This window comes from Cibotium barometz, chromosome 4 (assembly GCF_041138505.1).
Source record: "Cibotium barometz isolate CiBa-2024 chromosome 4, ASM4113850v1, whole genome shotgun sequence".
NCBI classification, from domain to species: Eukaryota; Viridiplantae; Streptophyta; class Polypodiopsida; order Cyatheales; family Cibotiaceae; genus Cibotium; species Cibotium barometz.
This window is the reverse complement of record NC_141049.1, coordinates 7,636,285-7,651,679: the sequence shown is the minus strand read 5'-3', so window position 1 is coordinate 7,651,679 and position 15,395 is coordinate 7,636,285. Positions and strand designations below refer to the sequence as shown.

Below are 15,395 nucleotides of genomic sequence, written 5' to 3'. Positions count from 1 at the left end.
CATGGTGCAACTCTAATGATGCATGAAACATGACAAAAGGTAAAATGATATGACTGCACAAGCTAGAATGACGTGGGAGGATAGAAATCATATTGTGAAGGAAGGACTTTTTAAATCCTTTGAAGACGAAGCATGCCAAATGCGAGACCCCCATGAGTGATAAGATTCATCCTATTTGAATTATGTAGAGGAAAGGGGTTATGCATGGTTTCCTTTGTAGAACCCATTTTTAATGTTTGGAATATCTGCCAACCACTCTTATTTGCCCTAAAGGAAATAAATGGCGATCCCCCAAGTATTTGAGTAGAGAACACTTTGGATTAATGTCCATCAAAGTGTCTTTTGGTTCTCCATAAACTTGTTACATGTCTTTATTCACAACTTGAGGTTGGACTAATAGAGTGTACAAGCATGCCTGTTTCATGACTTGTGGTGTATGCAGGGCAGGTTCATGAATTGGTGATCTATGTATGGCATCACTACCTAATCTTGGGGTGTTAGACCTTACACTTAGCATAATTTAGATTATTATTATTATTTGGATCAAAAGTTATATATATATATATATATATATATATATAGACTGAAATTCTTTACATCAAAGTATCCACTAGGGTTAAAAGTTGAATAGTATAAGTAAATATTTGCTACATTCATGGATTAGGTATTGCATGGTACTTTCCACATCTCTTACATTGGGAGTAGCTGGCAAATTTAGTGATTAGCAAGTATGGTTGTTTGTTGTGTAAAACTCTTGCAATTTTAACATTTAGCCTATCTAAGACCTTGAGAGTGCTGCCATGAATAATGTGGCAGCTGGCTTGGCCGCAAGGGGAAGTAGGTTTGGTACAAGAAGTACTGTAAACAATCTGTTGTGTCTCTCGGTTGCGTGTCCCTTCCTTGGCTTGAGGAAGGATAGGCCGCTTTTATAGGAGACGGAGCTTATTATTATTAGCTACACTCCTCAATTCCCTACTTGGGTGCGGCCTCTAGATCTCACCGGTGCCAAAGGGGACTTTTTCATTTACAATGGGATGGTGGGTGGGGGTCCCGCCATTGTGTAGGCTGGCGGCTGAGGCCACAACCACCAAAAAGAAGAAGAACTGTATCAAACGCAAGCGGCTTTGCCGGGGCATTTTATTTAAAGAGGAGCGAAGAAGACGGGATTACGACTCTTCGCTCTTCCATCCATCCTCCATCATCTTCTCCCCCTCTCTCCTTCTTCCACTCCTGCAGGCCCCTCATCTAATTTCTTCACCCATCTTCTTCTTCTTCTTCTTCTTGCCTTTCTGCTCCCACCTACCTCGAGATTCCTTTCTTCTCCCATCCAACCTCATCACTCCACCTCCCATCAATTTCTAGTCCTGCTCACTCTAATTCTTCTGTCAAGCAAGGTGATTAAGACTCTCTCTTTCTCTCCCCCCCCCCCTCTCTCTCTCTCTCTCTCTCTACTAAGCTTTCATGGATTCATCTTGCTATCCAAGTGTCGCCCCCTCCCCCAGAACACTCAAATCACATTCAACCTTAGAGTATTTCACTATTAAAACTTCAAATAATTCAAATATTTGGACCAATGGAGGTTTTAGTAATGTCTCCCCTTAAAATTTGATATTATGCCGCAATCTTTTTTTTTTTTTGGCTCATGCTGCTATCTTCCTTGTAACTGTGCAGAATTCTGTTGCAAAACACGCGCTACACATAATGGGATAAAGGTATCAAAAAGCCCTCATTTCGAGCAGTTCAAGCAGTTGGGGTATATAATATTTGTGTGGGCATTTCATGCAATTATAATTTCATCCCATAACCATGGCTAATGTGCAAGATCCTAGTTGGGATCACAATTCTATCCCTCTCTCTATCTTACCAAGCTCTAATCAATCAATAAATGCCTGCCAAGATTTGAATAGCGTCAGCCACAGCAGCTTGGAGAGTGTCACGGGAAATAGTAGCACGAGCTCCGGTTGCTCTTCTTTGAAAGAACGTGACTACATTGGGCTCTCCGACAGCTCTTCTCCCTCATCGTCAATCAATCCGACAGCTTTCGAGAGTGCCAAATCCCCTTGCAACAGTAGCAATTGTAATGATACGGAGCTGAGACTCGGTATCGGACCTTCTCCTGCTGTCGGTATTGCTAACGTTTCCGGTAATGATGCAGCCGGTGAAGCCCTCCAATCCGACAGCACTGCCGTAGAGATTTCCGTTGAGAAGAACCTCCCGACAGCTCAATTTATTAAGGAGAAAAATGTGCACCCACAGCTGAATGGCGTTGAGATTCTCCGACCAGATATTCCGTCCACTCGCCAGCAGCACATGCAGATCCCGTTCATGGGAAGTAATATGGATATCCGATTTGCAGCTCCGTCCGCCCCAGCAGCCCCTTTCGACACATTCAATTCTGCACAGAAGTTCTGGCAAGCCCACATTGCTGCGAAAGCTGCCGAATTGTCGGAGGCCGCTGAGGCAGCCGGATACTGGTCGACGCCTGCTGCAGGACGCTTCGTAATTCCGGTGCCGAAAGTCGGCACATTCCCGGCAAAGCGCCCCTACGTCGACGCCCTCGGCGACAACAGAGCTGCAATTTACAACACAAATTCGCAGACCGTGCCGGCTGGGTCAGGTTGGAAGATGAGTCCGACAGAAATGTCGAACAAAGGCCCTTTCATCAATTCCGCCAGTCTGCCGCCTCGATCTGGGGTGCAGTTCAAAGTGCCGGCTGCAGTGCAGAACGGAGAAACTACCGGCTCCTGCAAGGCTACTGCGTTCGAGGTGAACGGCGAGACCGAGAACGACAACGGCAGGAACAAGTCCGTCATCCTGGTCTTGTACCTTACATTTGCTGTAGGGAGATACTCCGTGAATTTTCGTCGGTGTCGGAGGGGAAAATCTCACGTTTTTTTTGCCGTTTCTGCAGAGCTCCGGTGGTGGGTTGGCCGCCGGTCCGTTCGTTTCGGAAGAACACACTGGCGGCTCAGCCGAAAGTCGGGGAGGAACGTCGGAAGGAGGTACCGGAGGCTGCCGGAGGCGGCGCTCCAGAACTAACGCCGCCGGAGCAGGCAAGTAACTGCGCTGGTGTTGGAGGCGGCGGAAGCTTCTTCGTGAAAGCCAAGCTTGATGGAGTGAGGATCTGCCGGAAGGTTGATTTGAAGTTGTACGACAGCTACGCAAGCCTGAAACTGGCGCTGCAGGAGATGTTTCAGGGTTTTGTCGGCGGCGGTGCGTTTAAAGGGATCTATTTTTGTAGCCTACTTATGCGCCATTTGCCACTAATTTCTTTTTGCTTATCATGTATGTATTGCAGGCAGCAATGGAGAAAACACAAGGCTGGACCTCGTGCATGGCAACGCCTACGTTCTCACACACGAAGACAAAGATGGCGATTGCATGCTAGTCGGAGACGTTCCATGGGAGTGAGGATCTCGTTCATTAACTCAGCCTTGGCTATGCTATGCATCTCCATAATTCCCTCTTAATTAAGATCACTTGGCTTTTTCTCTGATTTTTCTTGCAGTTTTTTTGTCACTACTGTTAAGAGCCTCCGCATCATGAAGAGCTCGGATGCCATAGGCCAGCTTTGTAAGGATCTATTTTATTTTCATTAAGCAGCAGCGCATCATCACTTGGGTTTGTGATTTTTTGTCATTAGATAGCAATTTATCATTAAGTTATTCAAACTAAGGATCTAATATCCCAATCATTAGTAGCTAATTTGCTGGTTTATTTGATGGGTTTTCAGAGTAAGGATCTAATCGATTTCACTATGTAGCTAAAAAGGGATGGTTTGTGGTGGTGGGTTTAATATAATGCCCCAATGGTTGGTTGATTTGATGAGTTCTTGTATCATTGCAGGTGAAGGGGTGTCGGCAAGGCTCAGAGCAGAGGCACCATGAAGAGCTAAATTTTGCAAGGTGTTAACAGGGACATAGTGGACCTCATCATTTTATTTCCTTTTTTTACACGGTGCCAATTAGAGAACTCTCCTTAATCTCAGGTAGAGATCGATTATTAATGGCAAATCCTTCCTCAAGCCAGTTAACCCCCTAGGTTGCTTAGGGTTATTATTGTTGCCAAAGATTAATAATGCTTGTCCCTTGTTTGATAAACTTGAGTTATTATGTAAATGGCTAAAAATTTGTGGTGTCATGTACCTATATTTTCTCCAATAGGCTTTATTTGAAACCAATACTCTGTAAATTTAATTGTTTAATGCTAGCTTTTTGTATTGGCCACAATTATTCCCAAGTTATCTTTTGTCTACTACTATTCGAATGTTATTATACCCATTAAAGTAGGCGTGCGTTTGTAGAATGATGGAATCTTTTTTTTTTTTAAAGAACAAGAATGTAGAATGATATCTTTAGCCATTGACTCTTCACTCAATGTATATACATAATTTAATGGCCCCCCAAATTCCCACAAATCTTTAACATGAAAAGATAACTCTTGCATCCCACGGCTAAGTAGCAAGAGTATTAAATGGTCTTTTTTGAGTGGTTGGATTCCATTTCATGATTTCCCAAAATTAACTAAAAACAGTTCACTTAGCTAGTCATACTGCAACCATCCCAATGACAAGCATGCTCCATCGACTTATCTACTCGTCGTGGGACACAACTATAACTATTTGTGTGGTGGGTGGGCCCAACTTTGAGTTATCTCTCATGTGTCAATGAGAATTGTTTGTTTAAGTTTCGAGGTTGCTTAATGAGTGTACTCCTTAACAATATGGTAACATGCCTCTCTCTCTCTCTCTCTCTCTCTCTCTCTCTCTCTCTCTCTCTCTCTCTCTCTCTCTCTACCTAATCTATAATACCTTATTTGGGAGTGGCCATGTGGTGACTCCCAGAGCTGGCCCACGTGGAAGCTCTCCCTTTCTTCTCTTCTTCTATACTACTACTACTACTACTACTACTACTACTACTTAAACAGGAATCTTTCTCCAAGTATCTACATAATCAAGAGATGCACACCTTCAATTGTTGACACATTGTCGAATAACATAAGAAGATCAAAAGACTTATCAACACAACAACAAGAGCATTGAGTGCAACATACCCTCCCCCCTCCCCCCCCCCCCCCCCCCCGGCGCCCCGATGTGTGTGGCTCCTTCTCCCACAAGTGGTATTTATGTTATATTCATATTTTTAGCCCTTAGGGACAATAATAGCACTTTTTTCACTTTTGGGCTTTTGATTTACATATAAATAACCTTGTCCAAAGTTTCAAATGTTTACGCATGCTTTGCCCAATAATAAATGTAATGGACTTATACATACACAACTACTTGTGCACACACGCACATTAAATAATCTTGTGCACATACGCATATAAAATCTAGCTAGTTTTTGTGTTGTTAAGTATTTTCTTCTTCTTATGTTATTGTACAATGTATTAATAAAGGTACGCATCTCTGATTATGTAGATACTTGGTGAAAGATTCATGTTTCACTAGTAGTAGTAGTAGTAGTAGTAGTAGTAGTAGTAGTAGTAGTAGTAGTAGTAGTAGTAGTAGTAGTAGTAGTAGTAGTAGTATAGTATATAGTATATAGTATAGAATAGTAGTAGTATAGTATAGAAGAAGAGAAGAAAGGGAGAGCTTCCATGTGGGCCAGTTGGGAATCACCACATAGTAGCTCCCAAATAAGATAATATAAATGATCAATTAAATGCTAATACAAAAATATCATGAATAGCACATGATCTTCGTGTTCACATAGTCCACCATCCATATGACACCTCAATCAATATCCTCATACAATGTGCGACACCTCAATTGGTACCCTCGCACATCCACGTTAGTTAAACAATCAATTGAATACATCAATCAATACCAACCCTATCATGAGAAATAGGCAACATAATATCAAATCACACGTACCCATTGGCACAGCACACATTGGCATCCCCGATATAAAATAAAAATTTATAATTCCCAATATCTCAAGAGGGATTTTTATAAACAACTACTACTACTACTACTACTACTACTACTACTACTACTACTACTACTACACACACACACACACACACACACACACACACACACACACATATATATATATTATATATAACTTAAGGGTTAGATTAGAGAGAGAGAGAGAGAGAGAGAGAGAGAGTTGGAGAAAGATAAAGAGAAGAGAGACGAGGAGATAGAGAGAGAGTTGGCCAATGAGAGAGAGAGAGAGAGGTATTAATGTCAGTAGAATGCAACACGAGGGCATATACAACCAACAGTGGGACTTGAACTCGGGTGGATCATGGCCTTTATAAGGGCCCTCGCACACTAGCCAATCTGCCCCACTTGTGGGTGGCAGAAAGGTAGTGCGAGAGAGAGAGAGAGAGAGAGAGAGAGAGAGAGAGAGAGAGAGAGAGAGAGTTAGCTAGTTTGAGAGAAATAGAGAGCATAAGAGAGATTGAGAGAGTTAAGAGAGAGAGAGAGAGAGAGAGAGAGAGAGAGAGTGAGGTAGAGAGACGATTACGGAGAGTTACTGAGAGAGTGAGGTAGAGAGAGTTAGAGAAAGTTAAAAAGAGAGATTTAGAGAGAGAGAGAGAGAGAGAGAGAGAGAGAGAGAGAGAGAGAGAGAGAGAGGTAGAGAGAGATAGAGAAAGTTAAAAAGAGAGATCTAGAGAGAGAGAGAGAGTTTTGGCCAGTTCAAGAGAAATAGAGAGAGTAAGAGAGATTGAGAGAGTAAAGAGAGAGAGAGAGAGGTAGAGGGACTTAGAAAGAGAGAATTAGAGAGAGATAGAGTGAGTGAGTGTTAGAGAGAGTGTGTGTGTGTGAGTTAGAGAGAGGTAAAGAGAGTGAGTGAGTTAAAGATTAAGAAAGTGAGTTAAAGATAAAGAGAGTGAGTGTTAGAGAGGGAGAGAGAGTGTGTGTGAGTTAGAGAAAGGTAAAGAGAGTGAGTTAGAGAGAGAAAATGAGCTAACAAGAAAGAGAAAGAGTTAGAGAGAGAGTTCGCCAGTTCAAGAGAAATAGAGAGTTAGAGAGAGAGAGAGAGAGAGAGAGAGAGAGAGTGCCAGTTTCAGAGAAATAGAGAGAGTTAGACAGAGGAAGAAAGATTGAGAGAGAGAGAGAGAGTTTTGACCATTTCAAGAGAAATAGAGAGAGTTAGAAAGAGTAAGAGAGACTAAGAGAGTTAAAGAGAGAGATTTTGAGGGAGTTAGAAATAGAGAGAATTAGAGAGAGACTGAGTGTTAGAGAGAGAGAGAGAGTTGACCAGTTCAAGAGAAATAGAGAGAGTTAGAGAGATAAGAGAGATTTAGAGAGAGAGTGTGTTAGAGAGAGCTAGCTAATTCTAGAGAAATTGAGAGAGTTAGAGAGAGCAAGAGAGATTGAGAAAGTGAACGAGAGAGAGGGAGTGAGAGTGAGGTAGAAAGAGAATGAGTGAGAATGAGGTAGAGAGAGAGTTAGAGAAAGGTAAAGAGTGAGCTAGAGACAGAGTGTGTGTTAGAGAGAGAGAGAGAGAGAGAGAGAGAGAGAGTTGGCTAGTTCGAAAGAAATACAAAGAGTTAGATACAATAAGTGAGATTGAGAGAGTTAAAGAGAGTTTAAAACAGAGAATTATAGAGAGAGTGTGCATTGGAGAGAGAGAGTTAGAGAGAGAACGAGAGAGAGAGAGAGAGAGAGAGAGAGAGAGAGAGAGAGAGAGAGAGAGAGTTAAAGATAGAGTTAGAGAGAGAGAGATAGGCATAGTTAGAGAGAGAGAGAGAGAGAGAGAGAGAAAGTTAGAGAGAGAATTAAAGATAGAGTTAGAGAGAGAGAGAGAGAGAAATAGAGAGTAAGAGAAATTGAGAGAGTTACAGAGAGAGAGAGAGTTTTGAAGAGAGCCAGAGATAGAGAACTAGAGAGTTAGAGAGAGAGTGTGAGAGAGAGAGAGATAGAGAGAGAGTTGTCCAGTTCAAGATAAGTAGAGAGAGTTAAAGGGAGAGTAAGAGAGAGCAAGAGAGATAGAAAGAGAGAGTGCGAAAGATTGAGAGTGTTAGAGAGAGAGAGAGAGAGAGAAATGTAAAGAGAGTGAGTGGTAGAAGAGAAAGAGTGAGTTAGAGAGTGTGTGTGAGAAGAGAAAGAGAGAGAGTAAGAGAGATTTAGAGAGAGAGAGAGAGAGAGAGAGAGAGAGAGAGAGAGAGAGAGAGAGAGTTAGAGAGAGAGAGAGAGAGAGAGAGAGTCTAGTGAGTGAGCTAGAGAGAGAGTCTAGTGAGTGAGCTAGAGAGAGAGAGAGAGAGTGGGTGAGAGTCAAGTGAAAGAGAGTTAGAGAGTGAGTTAGAGAAATGTAAAGAGAGTGAGTTAGAGGGAGTTAGAGAGAGAGAGAGAGAGAGAGAGAGAGAGAGAGAGATTTAGAGAGAGTTGGCCAGTTCTAGAGAAATAGAGACAACTTGAGAGAGAGAGAGAGAGAGAGAGAGAGAGAGAGAGAGTTAAAGACAGTGAATGAGAGTGAGGTAGAGAGAAAGTTAGAGAGAGAGTGAGTTAGGGAGAGAGTTATAGAGTTAGGGAGAGAGTTAGAGAGAGAAAGAGAAAGTTAGAGTTAGAGAGTTAGACAGTGAGTGAGAGTGAGGTAGAGAGAAAGTTAGAGAGAGAGTGAGTGAAAGTGAGATAGGGAGAGCATACAGTTAGGGAAAGAGAGTCAGAGAGAGAAAAGGGAAAGAGAAATTTAGAGAGAGAGAGTAAGGTAGTGAGTTAAAGACAGCAAGAGAGAGTTAGAGAGAGAGAGAGGGAGAGGGCAGGAGAGAGAGGTACATTTTTTAAAAAGGTATATTGCTTTGTTTTAAATGAGAAATGTAAAAATGAACCTTTCTAAAGGGGGGGGGGGGGGAGAGAGGAGAAGGAAGATAGAGAAAGAGGGGGGGAGAGGGAGCAGGGTAAAAAATTAAGATACCTCCATGAATATATAAGTGTAGGCGGGTTGGTGATTATTCCTCTTGTATAAATCTAAAATTATAGAAAATGGGGCAAATGTTTCCAAAAAAGGCCCTAAAATGTCCAAAATTAGGCAAATATTTTCTAAAACCCTTCAAATGCCCAAAATTTGGGCGAATGTTTTAAGAATATTGGGTAATTTGTTTTGTAAAACAACCCTAAAAATAGCTGATTGGTGAAGATTAGCCCCTATTTTTTTCCCACAGAGAGAGAGAGAGAGAGAGAGAGAGAGAGAGAGAGTAGAGTTAATTTTAAAAAGTGTTATTTGTTTTGTTTTAAAGAAGAAAAATGAAAAAGAGCCGTAGAGAAAGGGTGCCCGAGAAGGGCAAGCAACATGCTGAGGATGGGTCTTGGCCATGTGTGTGTGTGTGTGTGTGTGTGCGTGTGTGCATGTGTGTGTGTGTGTGTGTGTGTGTGTGTGTGTGTGTGTGTGTGTCGAGGAATCACTACACCAACTCTTGCATCTTAAATTGATGATACCTCTCTCTCACTCATCATCAAATCACAAATAATACATAATAATATACTATAAACAAGATCCCTTATGTGCAACACACGCACTACTTATCACCTATTTATGTAAACATATCCCAATTAATTGATAATTAATCCCAATATGTTATTTTTGTAAACATATCACAATTAATTGCTCTTCTACACAATTAATCCCAATATGAAACATTGATTGGCACAAACACAACATATATTCACCACTTGTTTCACTATGATGAGAGTATCATTATATACACATCATCTTGCATGGTGTGAGTTACCACTTGTTACACTCCAATGAGCATGGTAGATCAGTTGCATTAACCACTTGTTTCACTTTGACCATGTGCAGTTGTCTAGCATAGTCCACTTGTTTCACTTTAACCACAGTTGTCAAGCATGGCACGACTTGTTTGTTACACCTCAACAACATACACTCGTCTCAAGCATGGTCTCAAGCTATGCCAATACCACTAGGTAACCAGTATTTAATGTGGAGTCACCTACGATACCAATTCACTAGGATGGCACACTAGCGTCCGGCATCCCCGTACAACTAAAGGATGGACATTATGTAACATCCCTCCTACTTGGATGAGCAATTGACCTCAGATGTGTGCTTATTGCGAGCAAAGGAGATCAATTGTTGTATACTATATAAATTCAAGTATCTTCTGTAATTTATAACAGAAGACACTGTATCAAGGATTTCTATGTGTAATAAATTCTAGTGCCCATTTCACCAGAAATTATCCCACACAGATCTAGAGATAAGTATGCATCGGAATATTTCACACAAGATTAATCTCATGTCCCATACCATAGGACTAATTCATAGTGAAAAATTCATAAAGTATAGTTCAAGATAGAAGGGCCAATTCCTCCAAGAAGTCTACTTTTGATGCATAAGAATTCTCCTTGAAATTTGCAAAAAGTCTTTAATGAAATTTGTTGTAGAGATAATCAAGTGAATATGTTACCCTAAGAATCGAAGTAGTCATCGCAGTAGTCTTTTTCTTCATCATCATCGAGTCTAAGTGAGATAACAAATATTAAATGAAAATAAAATCCAAAAGAGAGTCTTACCTTGATGTATTGTTGGATACAAAATGAAAAAGTTAAGAGAAATAGAGAATTTAAAACAATTTGTGAATAACTGAAAACATAATTATTCGGTAAAGATGAGGACTTATCGTGTATAAGACAAGATGATAATTATTGGAAACTCAGTTGTAGAGTTCATTGGTGTAACCTACACATCATGCTTACACCACACATAACAACATGCCTACCCTCATGTAGAAACTCAAGACTATGATTACGACATAAACTACTCAAGAAATAATCACATAGCCCAGAATAACATTGGCCTTAATCTGAAAATTTACTCTAATCATGAACCCACGCATTGCTATTGGCACATTCAATGTTTAAACGATGAGACAATAACGCTCGAGTCGATCTCTTCTTATTCTCCTTCTTCTTTTCCTTCTTTCTTCTCCTCTTCTTCTTCTTTCTTCTCCCTCCTCCTCCTCTTCTTCTTCTTCTTCTTCTTCTCTTTCTTCTCTCTCGTCCTCTTCTTCTTCTTGCGGCTCGCCACAAGCTACCACATAGCGCGCCCTTAATCCCATATAGCGTCAATTTGGGTTGATAGGGGAGGTATAAAGGGTAAAGCAAAGTCCCTTTGGCATTTGTCTGTTCGGAGACATGCAAGAGCAGGACCCGTCACCCTCCATTCGCTGTCGTCGTGCCAACAAAAAGTACAGACGAGAGAACATCAGATTAGGTCCCAACTGCCCCCCCAAGCGTGTGCCAAAAGCATCCCCGCTTGAGTATTTTTATAGTATTTTATTCCATTAAAAATAGATTACATGGCTATTTTAGCCCAAGCTTGCTCTACAAGCTTTCTTTTTATAAAAATGGCTCAAACATTAGAGCTTGTTCACACACTGTGTAAATAATTATAACTCTTCTAGCATATGTGCTAGGAATATATCAACGCCTTGCACAAGTGTGCATAAATAATTATAACTCTTCTAGCATATGTGCTAGGAATATATCAACGCCTTGCACAAGTGTGCATAAATAATTTGTACAACCATTTGGCACGTGGCCATCAAAATTAACTCAAAGAAAAACCTTGTGCATATTCGCACATTCCATTTATTAAGCTGGTTTCTGCACACATTAAATCAAGCATATTCTGCACACATTCCATTTATTAAGCTGGTTTTTGCACACATTAAATCAAGCATATTTTTATATGATTATTATACATCAAAATTATGATAAAATATATACCTATAACAACAGCTAAAAGTAACCTCTATGTAAAGAGTAGTAAAAATTGTTCAATTGTCATCATTTTATACATCGATGACATGTTGCTTACTCTAATAAGGAGAAGATTTTAGCCTTCAAGGTTGAATTACATGTATCATTCGAGATGATAGATTTGGGCTTATTGTTTGCATTATTATTCAAGCATATAGTTAATGTAGCATGATGATGATATTCTGATGTTAGTACATATAGAGACTTCTTACACAGTTTGGGTTTAAAGACTGTAAGCCTCTTGCTACACCAGTATATATAGGTTCTAGGCTCATTCTCAAGGATGCAAATGAACCATTTGATACATCATTTTATCAATGCATTGTTACGTTCCTCATCTATCTATGTAATACGAGGCCAGACATTCAGTTTGGGGTCTCCCAATGGAGCAAGTCCCTTGGGCTATTCTATGCTAAGGGGGGTGAGCAGCAGTGACTTCGACTAGATGTTATGGCACACGGTTGTCTTTGGATTTTTCTCTCACCGTAGTGATTCATGCATATCATAGCTCAATAAGAAGCAGTTTAATGTTGATGGTGTCCACTTTGCGCTATGAAGCTGAGTACAGTGCAACTTTTATGATAATTGTGGAGTGTCTATTTAGGATTCCTTTCAATGAACCTTGGTGTTGGATAGCAATCCCCTACCTCCATCTTCAAGCTATAAAGTTGAGTACATGGTAGCTTTTATAGTAATTATAGAGTGTGTATAGTTCAAATGCCTTTTGATAGAAAATCTTCACTTTTGATCGCTAATCTCAATTCTTTGAACTTGGTTGCCAATCCTCATTCATCGCTCCCAATTCTTTTGATCTCTATCATCAATTATAATTTTACCCACCAATCTTCACTTGAAATTGCCTCTTTCAAGATTGCCATATCTAGTTGGATCATCAATCCCAAAATCTACCATTCAAATTGCCAATCCCAAAAATTTGAGATCACCAAAACTTTAGATTATCCCAAACTTGGATCTCCTGCTCACTTTTGGATTGTCAGAAAATTCAGATTGGATCGTTGGATTTTTTAGATTACATAATTTCCAATTTCTCAATTTTAGATCATCAACATCCAGCTTGCAATTAATAACTACAGATGACATCATAGTAGAACCCATCCTGCAAGAAACGGAGTATTACCCAAGATTTATCTAAGAAAGCAAAAAGCTAGTGTTGTATAAAAATAAGATTAATAAATAAATAAAGTTTTCTCTTTTATTAAGAATTACCTTTAAATTTAAAATATTAATCGTATAGCTAGGGTGATGCAGTAATGGCTCAATATCAACACATTATTGATCGTGATTATATCGTCACTTGCATGACGATAAAGTAAGAATGGTTTCGTATTATCTCAAGTTTAGAGAATATTACTCATTGAGTTTGTATCTTCCATATCAAAAATTGGTAATTATGGGAAAGTATCAAATTTTTTTCTTGTTTTGAAACAGGGATTAGATTTTCCTATTGCAATGTAACAAGAACTTTTGAGTAAATAAAGAGATCTTTTCTTACTCAAGTCACCTATCTCTAAGATTTAAATGCATGATTATCGTTTTTAGAATTGTCACCACCATGAGAATTGTGTGGGCAAATCTTCCCACCCTTCACAGTGGAACAACTTGATAGTGATATTCGTGAAGCCTTGCACAAATCCCAGCTAGGACCTTTTTGTTGGTGAAGGAAGTAATGTGGCCGAAATTATCCGTATAGATGGATTGACATAATGGATAAATATTTCTATATTATTGGTTTTCTTAAATTGAGGTTTTCTTAGATTGACAAGATGGTATCACATATTGATCCAAATATATGCCAAGATTGCTTCGTCCTTAATGGCTCTTCTAAGGAAGGATATACCCTTCAACTGGACACCGATGTGTTAAAGTGCATTTTCAAGAAATGAACAAAGTTCAAAGGTACAAACTTGAAGACGTATGCTTATATTTCAACAATTTCTTATGTGTCCCAAGAAATAGGATCTTTGTTGAGGCTCATGAGAGACAGACCACTTGTAAGACATCCTAGTTATATAAAAACCTTTATATCAGTCAAGAAAAGATTCTTTTAGCCAAGAAAAAAAAAGGATGTACTAAATTATTTCCGTCAATGCCAATAGGGTCAAATTACTTGAGAAATTACTTCCCTTTGATATTTCAACGATGAAATAGGAGTGCATTAGTATGGATTTCATCATCACCAATTCGCCTTCTAGTTTTGGATATGACTCCATATTCTTAATGGTTAACAAATTAACCAAGGTTACACATATTATTCTAATAAAGAAGGCCTTCACTCTACATCAAATATTGCCAGGATATTTGGAGATCTTTTGTTTACATGGATTACCCCGCAGATTGGTAAGCAACATAGACGTAAAGTTTACATGGATTACCCCGCAGATTAGTAAGCGACATAGATGCTAAGTTTACTTCTTGATTTTGGACATCATTCTTTGAAGCAATTGGGACTTCTCTTGATCTTAGCACAACTTATCATCCCGAGTTCGATGGTCAAACTAAAAGGGTTAATCAAGTTATTAAAGACATCCTTAGAGCTTTTTGTGGGGACACTAACTAAAAGTATGGTTAAACTAACTACATCTAGTAGAATTTGCCTATGATGCTTCTTTATCATTGAAGTATTGGTATGAGTTCTTTCAAAGCTCTGTAGTACAGTCAAGATTGCCTTACACCTTTGACTTGTCTTAACCCTCTGATTAAGGTAGAAGTTTTGAGGTAAATGCTTAATGAAATGGATAACTAGATACAATCCATAAGAGGAGATATCAAAACTGGTCTCACAATAAACAAAAGCATTATGCAGATCCAAAAAAGTTGAATCGTAATTTTGAAGAAGGCGACATGGTTTTTCTTCATGTATGAGCCAAGAGGAGTTCTTTATCCTTGGGAAAGTATAAGAAGTTATCGCCAAGCTGTCGTGGAGCTTATGTTATCACAAGGAAGACTAGAGATTAGATTTATGAGTTGCTTCTTCCTCCACATCTTAAGGTTCACATAAACCTTAAGAAGTATCATCCAAACGCTAAGAATATCTTAGAAGATGATCATATCATCATATGCCAACACAAAGACATATGGAGTTGGAAACCGAAGAGATCCTAGATATTCATGAAAAAACCTTTACAAAACAGGATTCTATAAGAGAGAGTGCGGAAAAGAAATTATTAAATAAAGTAATTTTAGCCCAAAAAATAATAAAATTATATGTTGTGGAAGAAAGGAAATTGTGTAATGGAATGCGCTCATGGGAAAATTTCTCAAAGATAAGTAAAAGTTCTTGAAAATTTAAAGTTTAGGTGGGAACCTTTAGTTTTATCATAAATGCTAAGGTTCACATGCCTAGAGAAATTATAAAGGTGCACTTATGCACATGTGCACACACACACACACACACCCACACATGGGTGTGTGTGTGTGTGTGTGTGTGTGTGTGTGTACCCTTCACTTAGATCCCAAGGGAATTTTAAAAATCCGAGCCCCTATTTAAATCCAAAATGTAGGATTTACCCTAGGACCAAGCACATTTAAAAAATATGAGCCTATATTTATAGGGTAAAAATTAGGGGCGATTTTCAAGCACTTCTAGAAATTTAATGGGAAATTTTTCAAGGTTTATATCAAAACTTAAACAATTTTA

General features: G+C 39.3%; 1 protein-coding gene across 2 annotated transcripts; it reads left to right on the top strand.

Annotated features, from left to right (window-relative positions):
• The first annotated feature begins 1,106 nt into the window (after positions 1 to 1,106).
• LOC147638844 (uncharacterized) lies at positions 1,107 to 4,232 on the top strand. 2 transcript variants are annotated; one of them, XM_086785081.1, is made up of 6 exons: positions 1,107 to 1,394; positions 1,672 to 2,804; positions 2,912 to 3,213; positions 3,299 to 3,407; positions 3,509 to 3,573; positions 3,847 to 4,232. In XM_086785081.1, the coding sequence occupies exons 2-6, from the start codon at positions 1,807 to 1,809 to the stop codon at positions 3,885 to 3,887; spliced, it is 1,515 nt and encodes a 504-aa protein (XP_086641207.1). In that variant the 5' UTR covers positions 1,107 to 1,394; positions 1,672 to 1,806; the 3' UTR covers positions 3,888 to 4,232. The 2 variants fall into 2 exon arrangements, with proteins under 2 accessions (XP_086641207.1, XP_086641214.1); XM_086785088.1 differs by having other exon boundaries at positions 1,108 to 1,394; positions 3,509 to 3,621.
• Positions 4,233 to 15,395: the final 11,163 nt, after the last annotated feature.

Coding starts and splice junctions, on each gene's coding strand:
- LOC147638844 (XM_086785081.1), top strand. CDS start 1,807: ATGGCTAATGTGCAAGATCCTAGTTGGGATCACAATTCTATCCCTCTC. Junction 3,408..3,508: donor GTCGGAGACGTTCCATGGGA/GTGAGGATCTCG, acceptor TTTTTCTTGCAG/TTTTTTTGTCACTACTGTTA. Junction 3,574..3,846: donor GGATGCCATAGGCCAGCTTT/GTAAGGATCTAT, acceptor GTATCATTGCAG/GTGAAGGGGTGTCGGCAAGG.